The 13,503-nt window shown below is 36.0% G+C and overlaps 1 protein-coding gene across 6 annotated transcripts in view; it reads left to right on the top strand.

The window, feature by feature from the left end:
• The window catches only part of LOC127857631 (WD repeat-containing protein 48-like), a 60,642-nt gene extending 48,151 nt beyond the window's left edge, over positions 1 to 12,491 (top strand). For all 6 annotated transcript variants that reach the window (XM_052394179.1, XM_052394180.1, XM_052394185.1 and 3 more), the window contains 3 exons: positions 1,792 to 1,871; positions 5,359 to 5,557; positions 6,847 to 12,491. In XM_052394179.1, coding sequence (XP_052250139.1) covers positions 1,792 to 1,871; positions 5,359 to 5,557; positions 6,847 to 6,939 — 372 coding nt within the window. In that variant the 3' untranslated portion in view covers positions 6,940 to 12,491. The remainder of the gene's footprint in view (positions 1 to 1,791; positions 1,872 to 5,358; positions 5,558 to 6,846) is intronic.
• Positions 12,492 to 13,503: the final 1,012 nt, after the last annotated feature.

Raw genomic sequence — 13,503 nt, 5'->3', positions numbered from 1 at the left:
TGAAATCTTGTTAACACTCTAGAGGCCACATTTATTGTCTGATCTTCATAAAACTTGGTCAGAAGATTCATCCCAATAATATCTTGGAAGAGTTCGAAAATGATGCCGGTTGGTTGAAAAACATGGCCGCCAGGGGGTGGGGCATTTTCCTAATATGGCTTTACATAGACCTTGTTAACACTCTAGAGGCCACATTTATTTTCCGATCTTCATAAAACTTGCTCAGAAGATTTATCCCATTGATATCTTCGATGAGTTCAGAAATGGTAACCTTTGCTTGAAAAACATGGCTGCCAAGGGGCGGGGCCTTTTTCCTTATATGGCTATTTATGGCTATAGTAAAATCTTGTTAACACTCTAGAGGCCACATTTATTGTCCAATCTTTATGAAACTTGGTCAGAAGATTCATCCATATAATATTTTGGACGAGTTCAAAATGATGCCGGTTGGTTGAAAAACATGGCCGCCAGGGGGCTGGGCATTTTTCCTTTTATGGCTATAGTAAAACCTTATTAACACTCTAAAGGCCACATTTTTTGTCCAATCTTGATGAGATATTTTCAGAAGATTTGTCTTAATGATGTCTTGGATGAGTTCGGAAACGGTTACGTTTGCTTTAAAAACATGGCTGCCAAGGGGCGGGGCAGTTTTCCTTATATGGCTATATAAGGCTATAGTAACATCTTGTTAACACTCCAGAGGCCACATTTATAGTCCGATCTTCATGAAACTTGGTCAGAAGATTCATCCCAATAATATCTTGGATTAATTCAAAAATGATGCCGGTTGATTGAAAAACATTGCCACCACGGGGGCGGGGCTATTTTCCTTATATGGCTATAGTAAAACCTTGTTAACACTCTAGAGGTCACATTTATTTTCCGATCATCATGAAACTTGGTCAGAAGATTTGTCCCAATGATATCTTGGATGAGTTCTAAAATGGTTTTGGTTGCTTTAAAAACATGGTCACCAGGGGCGGGGCATTTTTCCTTATGGCTATATATGAACTTTTAACACTCAACCTCAATTTCTTTAGCATTTATTTATGAAACCTGCATTTCTATATGCAAATTTTAGGGTTTAATATATGTTTTTGTATTTTTTCTAGAGGACTACAATAACATAAATGCATCAATATAGGATTGCAATACCTCTGTATAATAATTTACATTTGTAAATAACAAATAAATAGTTAGGTAGCCAGTGTTTGACCTCATCAAGATGTGTTGTTCACAATAAAGTAAAATTTATAGCGAGATTATACAATTTTGTCCAATATTTATTAATTTATATAAAATGTGTAAAAAACTTATTTAACATATATTTCAATATAAATTAAAATAAAAGTTAAGAAGAACATGTGTCGAAAAATGCGAAATAAACCAGATATTTAATTCTGAAATCGAAAAAGGCTCTACAGTGGAATTCGCCAGCATGTAAATCATGCATGTACGATGTGAATCGAAATTTAGTTTAACGGTTCATTTTATATTCCTGCAACGATATCTATTCATACGACAGACGAACACTTACTAAAAAGACGAATGCTTTGGTTATTGTAGGAAAATACGTACGAAATATCTTCGTCACAATCGGCTGGGGGCGCTAATTTGTCTTTGCTGCATTTTATGAAATTCGTCTCCAATGTATAATTTTTCTTGCCTATTTTGTTTTATTGTATTATATTTTATCAATATATTACCATTAAACACATATAAACAAATCGTATAATCTCGCTTTAATGTATATATTGTTGTTGTTTTAATCTTGATATTTATCTGTTCCAGAACAATGTTCCCAAATCCAACAAGATTCCATTCTTCTTACAACCACATCAAAGTCTGGGACAGAAAGTGGTCATGAAAAAGTAAGACATTTGTTGATGAAATTCACTGGATGTAATCAATCTAATAGTTAAACTGTGTATATTTATCCCTTTATTGCATCTATAGACTAAAGCTTATTTAGACACGCTTGAGTTTGTTTCAAGGGTAGAACCAGTACTAAGTGACTTTGGTGGGAAATCTTAACCCTTTGCATGCTGGGAAACTTGTCGTCTGTTAAAATGTCGTCTGCTGAATTTATAAAATTAGTATTTATTTTGATTTGTTTTCAAAGAATACTATAAGAATAGCAAACAGTTTGGATCCTGATGAGACGCCACATTCTGTGGCGTCTCATCTGGATCCAAACTCTTTGCAAAGACCTTCAAATTCGGTTCCAGCACTGAAAGAGTTAATAATGGTACCACAGTGGGTATCAAACCCATGTCTTCCACAGTTGGTCACTTATTCTACTACGCAATTTGGATATTTGTCTTTTTAGCTTGGCTGTTTTCTGAGAAAACCCGAGGTATTGTCATAGCCAGCTCGTCGTGTTGTCCGGCGTCATGCTAAAACCTTAACATTGCCTCTAAAATCAAAGTGCTTCCACAAGGTCAAAGGTCATGGTCACTGTGACCTCTAAAAAAAATATTCTGACAAGCTTTCATTTATTCAAAACTGCACCCGCAGTCGAGTGTTGGCACCCGTTATGTGGGGCTCTTGTTTTATATTATTTTACTAATAGAGTATCTGAATTTTAAGTCCAAGACTATCAGTCATTTGTGCATTAAAACAACATCTCATCACTTAAACATCTAGCACAGGGTCATGTAATACAGCCTTATACAAATATATGAGCTGGGCTGTGGTAAAACTGGGCTTAACACATGAGTATTAACCCTTTGCATGCTGGGAAATTTGTCGTCTGCTCAAATGTCGTCTGCTGAATTTCTACAATTAGCATTTTCTTCGAATTTTTTTCAAAGAATACTATCAGAATAGCAAACAGTTTGGATCCAGATGAGACGCCACGTTCTGTGGCGTCTCATCTGGATCCAAACTGTTTGCAAAGGCCTTTAAAATTCAGCTCCAGCGCTTTAAGGGTTAAGGATCCTCTCAGATTATCTTGTGCAGTCCTCACAAGGGACGTCATTTTTAGCATATACTTTATTTTTGTAGTAAGGAAACATCTTTAATACGACAAATTCCATAAAAGCCAAAAGTGCCGTCCCAGATTATCCTGAACGGACTGCACCTGCAATATCAGATATTATTGAAAGCTCATTTGAGTCATGTTCTGAGAAAACTGGGCATATTGCATGTGCGTAAAGTGTCGTCCCAGATGTCCGCACTGGCTAATCAGGGATGGCACTTTCCGTCTAAATTGGATTTTTGCTAAGATGAGACGTCATTTCAACGAGAAATGTCATTAAAGCGGAAAGTGTTGTCCCTGATTTGCCTGTGCGGACTGCACAGGCAAATCTGGGACGACACTTTACGCACATGCATTATGCCCAGTTTTCCAACCAAGAGTGCTGGTCCTATTTAAAGATCATTTACTTTGTGTTCTGATTAATTCAATTACTTCTACATTGTATTTTGCTTATAATGTTTTAGCATTATCAAAGAGACAAATCCGTAAGTTGTCATCATTATTTTTTTTTAATAAATCACATTATAATACTATTAATGAACCAGAAGATGTCATTGCCTAAGATTATCATTTACAAGTATGTTAACTGTAAAAAAAAGATGTAGTTTATTCAGTGTTAATTCTGTTTGAAACAAATTGTCAGATTCATTTCTCAGTTCTAAAACGCTTTAAATTTCTCTGGGGCAATCCATTTCACACCATTAAATATTGACCAATGCACATTCTGACAAGTATATAAGACGATGATGACATTTAAAGATGCTATTTTCTATGAGGCCATTAAAATATGGTCTTTGTATATCTCCTGAAAAACTTATAACAAATATAGCTAAAAGCAAATTCATTACGAAACACTCTTTGTCAGTATTGTTAACTAATGGTTTTTACTTGTTCTTCTACTTGATTATGTTATCTTTTTGTTCAATATCTTATTTGATTTTTTTTCAGTTTTCTTTCCCACTATATTTTTATATCTGTGTATTTCACAAACTATCTCTTTTATGAGCTCTTCATTCGTTTAAACTTTTTTATCATTCTAAAATATCACTCTTAATTACTGGTATCTCTTGCGCATGATCATATTTCATGTTTAACTTGATTTGGTAGCCAATATCCACTTTTGGTGTTTCTTCATCTAGTTTATCCCATTTTATGTATAGTATATGCCGCTTTGTCCTTTAATTGTAACACCTCCTAACTGTATTGTATGACACTTGTATCACATCATTATCCCCTTTCTTGATTCTTTTTAGCTCACCTGATTGCTCAGGTGAGCTTTTGTGACCGGTCTTTGTCCGTCGTCTGTTCCTCCTTCCGTTCACATTTGTTCATAAAAACACTCTAGAGGCCACATTTATTGTCCTATCTTTATGAAACTTGGTCAGAAGCTTTGTCCCAATGAAATCTCGGTCGAGTTTGAAACTGGGTTGTTCAGGGTCAAAAACTAGGTCACTAGGTCAAAAAAAAGAAAAAACTTGTAAACACTGTAGAAGTCACATTTCATGCCCAATCTTAATCTAACTTTGTCAAAATGTTTGTCTTAATTATATGTTGGTTGAGTTCAAAAGTGGTTCCGGTCCGTTGATAAACATGGCCAGGATGTTTGTCTGGACAATATCTAGGTCAAGTTTGACGTTTGGTAAAGATTGAATGACCGACTCCTCTCAGGTGAGGGAACTAGGGACATCTTGGCCCTCTTGTTTTCTGTATTGCTTGATTGTATGACTCGTTTTCTCTTTTTCTGTCTGTCTGTCTGTCTGTCTTTATACCACCACTAACCAAGTTTAGAGGGGTATATAGGAGTGAGCTTGTCTGTCTGTCTGTCTGTCGGCCTGTATGTCGCTTCATATGAAGTGTCCGCTCTCTATTTCAAGTTGTTGTCATCCGATCTTCACCAAACTTGGTCAGATGTTGTATCTAGATGACTTTTAGGTCAAGTTTGAATATGGGTCATGCGGGGTCAATCACTAGGTCACGGGGTCACTAAGTGCGTTTTAAACATTGAGCATGGTGTCCACTCTCTAATTCAAGTAATTTTCATCCGAGCTTCACCAAACTTGGTCATAAGTTGTATCTAGGTAATGTCTAGGCCAAGTTCGAACAAGGGCCATGCTGGGTCAAAAACTAGGTCATGTGGTCACTTAGTGCGTTTTTAACATTGAGCATGGTGTCCGCTGTTTTTTGTGAAGACAACATGCAAAATATTCTGTGTCAATGGGGCATGTGGGGGTATTCGTCACTTCTGTGACAAAGCTCTAGTTATGTCTGTCTGTCTGTCTTTATGTCTGTCTCTCTTTGTCCATCTGTCTTTCTTCCTTTCTCTCGCTCTCCTTCTTTAGCCCTCTGCCGTACTGAAGCCTAATTACCTCTCTATCCAGAGACCGCCTCTCGGCCAACGACATGATCCAGGTACGCAAGGTCATTGAGCACGTCTATGAGAAGGTGCTGGGTCAAGGGTCAGATGCAGGGTCACAGGCCCCTAGCTCGGGGGGTGGGCCCTCTGGTGACAAGGCTGACGAAGGTGAGGACATCTCTGCCATCGCTGAGGAGAAGGTGGAGCTACTGTGCAATGATCAGGTACGAGAACACTGTGGAGGCTTTGTTGTGTACTGTGGATTAACCCTTTGCATGCTGGGAAATTTGTCGTCTGCTAAAATATTGTATGCTGAATTTCTAAAATCATCATTTTCTTCACTTTCTTTCAATGACCACTATCAGAATACCAAACAGTTTGAATCCTGATCAGACGCCACATTTTGAAGCGTCTGATCAGGATCCAAACTGTCTGCAAAGGCCTTTAAAATTCGGTTCCAGCACTAAAAGGCTTAACTGTAAGATCATTTCATGAATTTCTGATTTTGGAGCAAAAAAGAAGAATTTGCTTTGAAAAGTTTTTGATGTGTTTGTGTTAAATTCCTAGATCAGTCAACACATGACTTCAACAAAAAATTAATGTCCCACAAATGAAAATGATTTTACAATATTCAATTTTATTAAAATGAAATTGTATTGATTTCTAATCATTTAAGCATTTGAATACATGAGCAGACTCACTTTCTTAAGAACTTTTTAAAGAGATGTCAGAGGTGTTGAATAATCAGACTGTTAACTCACAATACTTCTTATGCAGAATTGCAAGCCAGTAGATTTCTGATTTATCTTCAGTTTCCCATGTATAACTGTTATACTTTTGTAATTACGCTCATCAAATTGTTATGTTGCTGAGTCTTGTTATTTGGTGGAAATAAACCAAACTTGGTATTAATGTTTCTTGGGTGGTCTTCTTCCAAAATACAATTAGGATTCATCAAAACAAAACATGGTCAATATGACGGCAGAGCCTCATATGTCTTACATGGAATTCATGTAAGAAACCACTTGTCCAATTTTGAATTACCGTTATTTACAAGGGTTGTAGGGCCTTTTATATATATAGCCTTAAAAACAACTTTAAATTCAATAAACCAATCCCATTAATTTCCAAAAATTCTACTCAAATGAACCTTGGATTGTCATCAACCAAAATTCTTCAAATTATATCAATTTATAAAATATCACTTTGCCACAAGTTGGATCTGGTGGTGTGAGTTCTTAAAGATGGCCATATAGTAAAATGTTCTTATCAGAATTGCATTTTAAAATTATTTCATAATTCTGGTCCTTTGGTCACCATGTGTATAATCGAATCTCAGGTGAGAGACCATCTTGCCCCGCTTGTCAGTAATAATTCACTTGTCTTAAATGTTATTCAGATTTTTTGCAAACTGGGCACCACATAATACAAGATTCGTTATTTGAAAAATGTTCCCATACTTATTATGTTATGTGTATTTATCTCTCAAAGAATTTTATTCTGTATTTTGCAGGTGTTGAACCCAAGCATGGATCTGCGAACTGTTAAACATTTTATCTGGAAGCAGGGTGGGGACTTGACATTGCACTATAGGCCTTTAAAGTGAACAACGCGTTGACAATATAGTTCACATACATTATGTGTGACTTAGTCAGACTACATGTACTAGATATCCCAGCAGGCCCAGCTCACACTGTATGGGGTTAGGCCCAAAAGACTGCAAACTGTGAACGACCGAACTGGAATACTAGAGGCTTGCAAACAAGAAGGGGGGCTTTGGATTGAATCCGATGGAAAATTGTCATTTTCTTGCGCATGTCCCAGGAAAAGATAGTTATTCAACCATGGATTTCGAAGCCCTGTACATGAAAAATGTGTGAATATTGAAAAATGTAACAAAAAGAGACGTTTGTACTGTGCTTGTACTAGATGCAGACAACAGTATCAGTAGAGGTGATGTGGTCTCGTGAGCAACATGCATACTGGTAATACCAAAAATCTCAATACTTTTCTCTGAAAATGTCCGCAGCTTATCAAGGTTTGGGTAGCATTTATCACCTTTGACCTATATGGGTAATCAATTTGATACACTGTGGCAGATAGAATGTGTGGTTCAGAGAGGTTAATTGGTTGTTGAATCTAGTTAATGAAAATAAGATTATTTCATTAGAAACATGCTAGTACTTGATTGTTTAGAAATTTTAGTGATATATCAAATGTATGTGAATTATTTGTGCTATTCTATATGTTAGTAGAAAATGAATATTTATATTTAATTGTGTACATTTTTGTGTTGCATATTATTCTAATGTTCTGATGTTTTAACAAAATTGTTGATAACATACGTTGGGATATAATTAGCTTTATTGATAGGATTTCTACAGGTTAACAATATTATGTGAAGGTGTAATTCACTGTCTTAAACATATATTTTAATGAAAATGTTAAACACTAGTGGACTTGTATTTTCGTTTTCTTAAAATAATTTATAATTCTACAGTTTTAACACATTGACCTAGCTAATGCCATGCTTTATTGGATTTAAGTACATTTTTTTGGTTTGTGAAATAAAGGTGTTGCGCACGTTTATTGTCACCTGCCTTGTTAGCTCTACTGGCCATAGGCCAGAAGAGCTTATGGGATGGCATGGTGTCTGTCTGTCTGTCTGTGTGTGTGTGTGCGTTAGACTTTCTCTTGTTTATCCGATAAAGTCCACATTTTTCATCCAATTCTTCTCAAACTTGTTCAGTGTGTTGATATTAATGAGGACTCGAACCCTATTGAAAATGGGTTACATCAGAGTAAAAAGTCCAGAATTATCTTCCCTTGAATTTGAGAAAATTGTGAAATAAGGCTTGTTTACGCAAAAAAGTCCACAGTTTTCATCCAATCTTTTCCCAACTTGCACAGTGTCTTTATCTGAATGATGAGTCAAACTCTATTGAAAATGAGCAATATCGGAGTTATAAGTCCAGAATTATCTCTCCTTGAATTTATTATGGCTCCGACATTTTAGTGCAGAAGTCATTACAGTCACGTCCTTTTGCTAATTTGCCCATTCTCCCATCTTTCTGTCTGTGAATTGAGAATGTAGACCATTTTGTCCGTACCATCCCTTCTAGCACCAATACTGAAGGCTTCAACTCTTCAACTCAGCTGTTGCTTATGCCCTTTCACTATCCCCTCATATTACGCAGGCCTTACTGTGACCTCATTTAGAGTAAGAATATTCTTATTGATTTTTATCATTATTTCTTGGTTAACTAGCTTTTTATGCCCCGGATCGAAAGATTGGGGGTATATTGTTTTTGGTTTGTCTGTCATTGTATGTGTCCGTGTGTGTGTGTGTGTTTGTGTCCCGAAACTTTAACCAAAACTTTAACCTTCTTCATAACTTTTGCAATATTGAACATAGCAATTTTGAGTGGTGAAAGGTCAAGGTCATCATTCAAGGTCAAAGGTCGAAAAAAAAATCAAAAACTTTAACCAAAACTTTAACCTTCTTCATTACTTTTGCAATATTGAACGTAGCAACTTGATATTCGGCACGCATGTGTATCTCATGGAGCAGCACATTTTGAGTGGTGAAAGGTCAAGGTCATCCTTCAAGGTCAAAGGTCAACAACAAAAAAATCAAAGCGGCGCATTAGGGGGCATTGTGTTTCTTACAAACACATCTCTTGTTTTGTTTTGTCTATTAGCTAAAATGCTGTATAAAATCTAAGAATAATTTAATATAACATGAAGTAGTATTTACTATTTAGTCATGGATCACATCATATTATAAGTTTACAGTTGTTGCTTGTGACCTTTCTTTAACACGCAACCTCACTCTTACCTTGACCCTTGTGACCTTTCTCTTACACGCAACCTCACTCTCACCTTGACCCTTGTGACCTTTCTCTAACACGCAACCTCACTCTTACCTTGACCCTTGTGACCTTTCTCTTACACGCAACCTCACTCTTACCTTGACCCTTGTGACCTTTCTCTAACAGACAACCTCACTCTTACCTTGACCCTTGTGACCTTTCTCTTACACGCAACCTCACTCTTACCTTGACCCTTGTGACCTTTCTCTAACACGCAACCTCACTCTTACCTTGACCCTTGTGACCTTTCTCTAACACGCATCCTCACTCTTACCTTGACCCTTGTGACCTTTCTCTTACACACAACCTCACTCTTACCTTGACCCTTTTCTTACATGCATCCTCACTCTTACCTTGACCCTTGTGACCTTTCTCTTACACACAACCTCACTCTTACCTTGACCTTTGTGACCTTTCTCTTACATGCAACATACCTGTAGCCAGGGGGATGCGTTCGGTGCATTCGCACCCAATCTTTTTTGACGAGTAAAAAATGTACTATAATTTGTAACCAACTTGATTTGACACAAAAACGGTTATTTATTTTTTTCCAGAAAACCAGTGAGTCTTCGTATTTTAGCGTTAAAATAATGTTGTATTTAATATGCAACTGACAGGTCACCATATTATTAATTTCTCGATTAAGCCATTCCCAAGATAGCGCGTGATTTTTATTTACAATTTTTAAGCGTTGAATTGTTGAAATCAACAGAAGTGTTGACAGCAAAATTTGAAAAAAAATCTAGGTAGCCGGTCACCGCAAAATGGAATTGGAATCTTTGTTATAAATGGATATTTATTTTCTGTATACCGGTAATGCATAATTATTAACCTGGCACTCTAATCCGTATAAAATCAATACTTATTTATAGATATTTGATACTAAATGATTGCTTTGTAACTTTTGTCATTGTTATTAGACTGTTAAAGCAATAACTTTAATAGATATCATAACAAAATGATGATGCCACGACTTATAACAATCACACATTGTGCACAGAATTTCGACAGACTGCGTTGTCTTTTTGTACAACCATTTTTGGATCCCCTGAATGGTTTTCCAGCAACAAAAATATCAGCTATGCTCAAGACAGGCTAATTTTGTTGTTGAATGACAAGAAAACAAATAATTGCTACAAAGCAATGTGGTTTTTTTGTTGTTTACCAATACTTAATGGCATCTGTTCTGCTCCACATTACATAACTTTCCACAATGTTTTAATTATGTCAAACTTGACACTAGGAATGTCCTACTCTCAAACAGTTGTTATAATGAGTTTTAAAACGTTATAACATATGATCAGGTGGACGTTAACGTTTAATGTTCATCTTCATCAACTATGACAGATCTTAAGCAAATAATGGGAAAAAAGTACATCTTTTTTCTTCGAAGTCCTGGTATTCATTGTTAAGGCCTTTGAGACTATAGGGCCAGTAGTTTGTGGTTATAGGGTCTTAATGAAGCCTTAAGTGTTATATTTTTCTGAAATTTGTTAAGAAACTTATTTGTTAAAAATAGTTTTAAAAAAGTAACCAGTCATACCATTTTGATTTCTTTTTGGTATTGATGCAGATTTGAGAAGACCCAGTTTTGTTTATCCGTGTTTGTTGTACAATACACTATTGGCAATGTTTAGAGCAATTCTAACCCTCTGGTACTATCCATAGTAGCAGACAAACAATTATTTTGAACAAAAGTCAAATATTTTCATTTAATTTGCTCGATTTATGAATGGTAGAATGTTGGAATGGTAAAACACACCAATTTTATCAAGATTCCAAGACTCCAATAAATAATGATATTTTATACCGTTCTTATTGTTTGATTAAACACTCTATAAATTTGTTGTTGCATATGTAAACAAAGTGTGTGCGCGCATTCTAGTGTCGGGTTAAACACCGTATAAAATTATGTATATCCGTGACTGATAAAAAAGTTGGTTATTGAAAAACGTGGTGGGAAATACATGTATGTTATATCATATTCATGTCAATCAGTCACTGAGTATGGTCAATTAAAGTGAAATTTCATTTAAAAATGCTCTATAACTTCAGTCTCTAAATACAGTTAAAAAGTGACCAGAATGCAGTAGTTAACATTTCATTTCCAAATTTTTTTTAGGGGGAGGACCTCCAAAGCTCCCGATTGCAGGAGGGGTACATCCCCTCCCGCACATACCCCCTTCGCCACTTCGTTGCTCAATAACAATCGTCAATGGCAAAAATTCGCATCCCCCTTTGAAAACCTTGGCTACGGGCATGTGCAACCTGACTCTTACTTTGACCCTTGTGACCTCTCTCTTACATGCAACCTCACTCTTACCTTCACCCTTGTGACCTTTCTCTTATATGCAACCTCACTCTTACCTTGACCCTTGTGACCTTTCTTTACACACAACCTCACTCTTACCTTGACACTTGTGACCTTCATATATTTTTTATTTTATATGTTTTGACTATTTTATGTACATTAACATGTGTAAAGCATGTTCAAAAATGTACATTTATCTATATTTTTTATCTTTTATTTATTTTTTGTATCCTTGAACGCTGAAAGGCTTTGCAACCCTTGCCCCCAGAGCTGATTAATTCTATATTTTATGCTTTGCAGGATAATTAGAGATGACAGCATGAAAGAGCTATACTAACTGCTCATTTATTTCAGTTATCAAGAAGACCTGCTTGTGACCTTTCTCTAACACACAACCTCACTCTTACCTTGACACTTGTGACCTTCCTCTAACACACAACCTCACTCTTACCTTGACCCTTGTGACATTTCTCTAACACGCAACCTCACTATTACCTTGACACTTGTGACCTTTCTCTAACACGCAACCTCACTATTACCTTGACACTTGTGACCTTTTTATAACACACAACCTCACTTTTACCTTGACCCTTGTGAACTTTCTCTGAAACGCAACCTCACTCTCACGTTGACATTGACCTGATATGGACTTAATTATTCAAATGGCTTTATTTTTAGATATAGGCTTATCAGCATTAAGGGGGGGGGGGTGGCGAGGGGGGACATATGTGTTATATAAGGCTATTGTATAAAGTAAATTAATTGTTTATGGCTGTAAACTGTGTAATATTGTAGTGCTACATCATACTTTCGTGACATTCAATGAAACATCTGTTTTTTATTATGAAATATATTTGATTACTTTAAAATTGTTATACATATATGTAAACCTAATATTTTGATTGTTTTCAGTATGTATTGTTATTTCATTATTTACTGCCTAACAAACACTTGAAATAAAGTTCCATAACAAGATCACTGTTTCCATTATTTAATAAAACATATATCAAAGGGCAAAATGTATTTGTTGAAAACACATTAATTGTCTGAAAAGGTATATAATGGGTTTATTATAATAGTAAATATCAGTAACACAAGCGTGCCTTTGAACATCAACTTATACAATTATTCAAAATTTGGAATAATTCATTTTCATTATAAATGTCAGGAGATAAATTGTGGTAACCATGCCCTATTCCTTGTTTCAAGTCAAGTGACCAATTGCTTATTAAATACGTGGCAATACATTATACACTAATCTAAAAATTAATAAAGCATTGGAATCAATTATATGTAAGGGTTAATACTGCTGTTACAACACACATCACAAGCGTGTTTTCATCCTTAACAGTTATTCAATGTATAATAAATAATTCAGAACTAAAACTCGCAAACATTAGAAATGAGCCGCACTCTGTGAAAAGGGCGTTTAATGCATGTGCGTAAAGTGTCGTCCCGAATTAGCCTGTGCAGTCCGCAGAGGCTAATCAGGCACGACAACTTCCGCCTAAACTTGATTTTTGCTAAAAAGAGACTTTCTTGAAAAGAAAAATATTATTAAAGCGGAAAACGTCGTCCCTGATTAGCCTATGCGAACTGCACAGGCTAATATAGGACGACGCGACGCTGATGCATTAAACCCCTTTTTCACAGAGTGCGGCCAAAATACTAATTCGCAAGGACAAGAGGTAATATGTACATGACAGAAAGTAACACATAATGAGCAAATAATACAATCGTATGGCAGTAAAGATGCATGCAGCCCAATATCATGTTTTTTTCACGACATTCAAATATCAGTGTCTCATAAAATTAAGCCTCGCTCTGTGAAAAGGGGGGTTAATGAATATGCGTTAAGTGTTGTCCGCACTGGCTAATCATGGACGACATTGTCCGCCTAAACTGTATTTTTGCTAAGAAGGGACTTTCTGTAAACGAAAGATACTATAAAAGCGGAAAGTTTCGTCCCTGATTAGCCTGTGCGGAC

Source organism: Dreissena polymorpha, chromosome 14 (assembly GCF_020536995.1).
Source record: "Dreissena polymorpha isolate Duluth1 chromosome 14, UMN_Dpol_1.0, whole genome shotgun sequence".
NCBI lineage: Eukaryota > Metazoa > Mollusca > Bivalvia > Myida > Dreissenidae > Dreissena > Dreissena polymorpha.
Note: the sequence above shows the minus strand (reverse complement) of the source record. Positions and strands in the feature narration are given on the sequence as shown.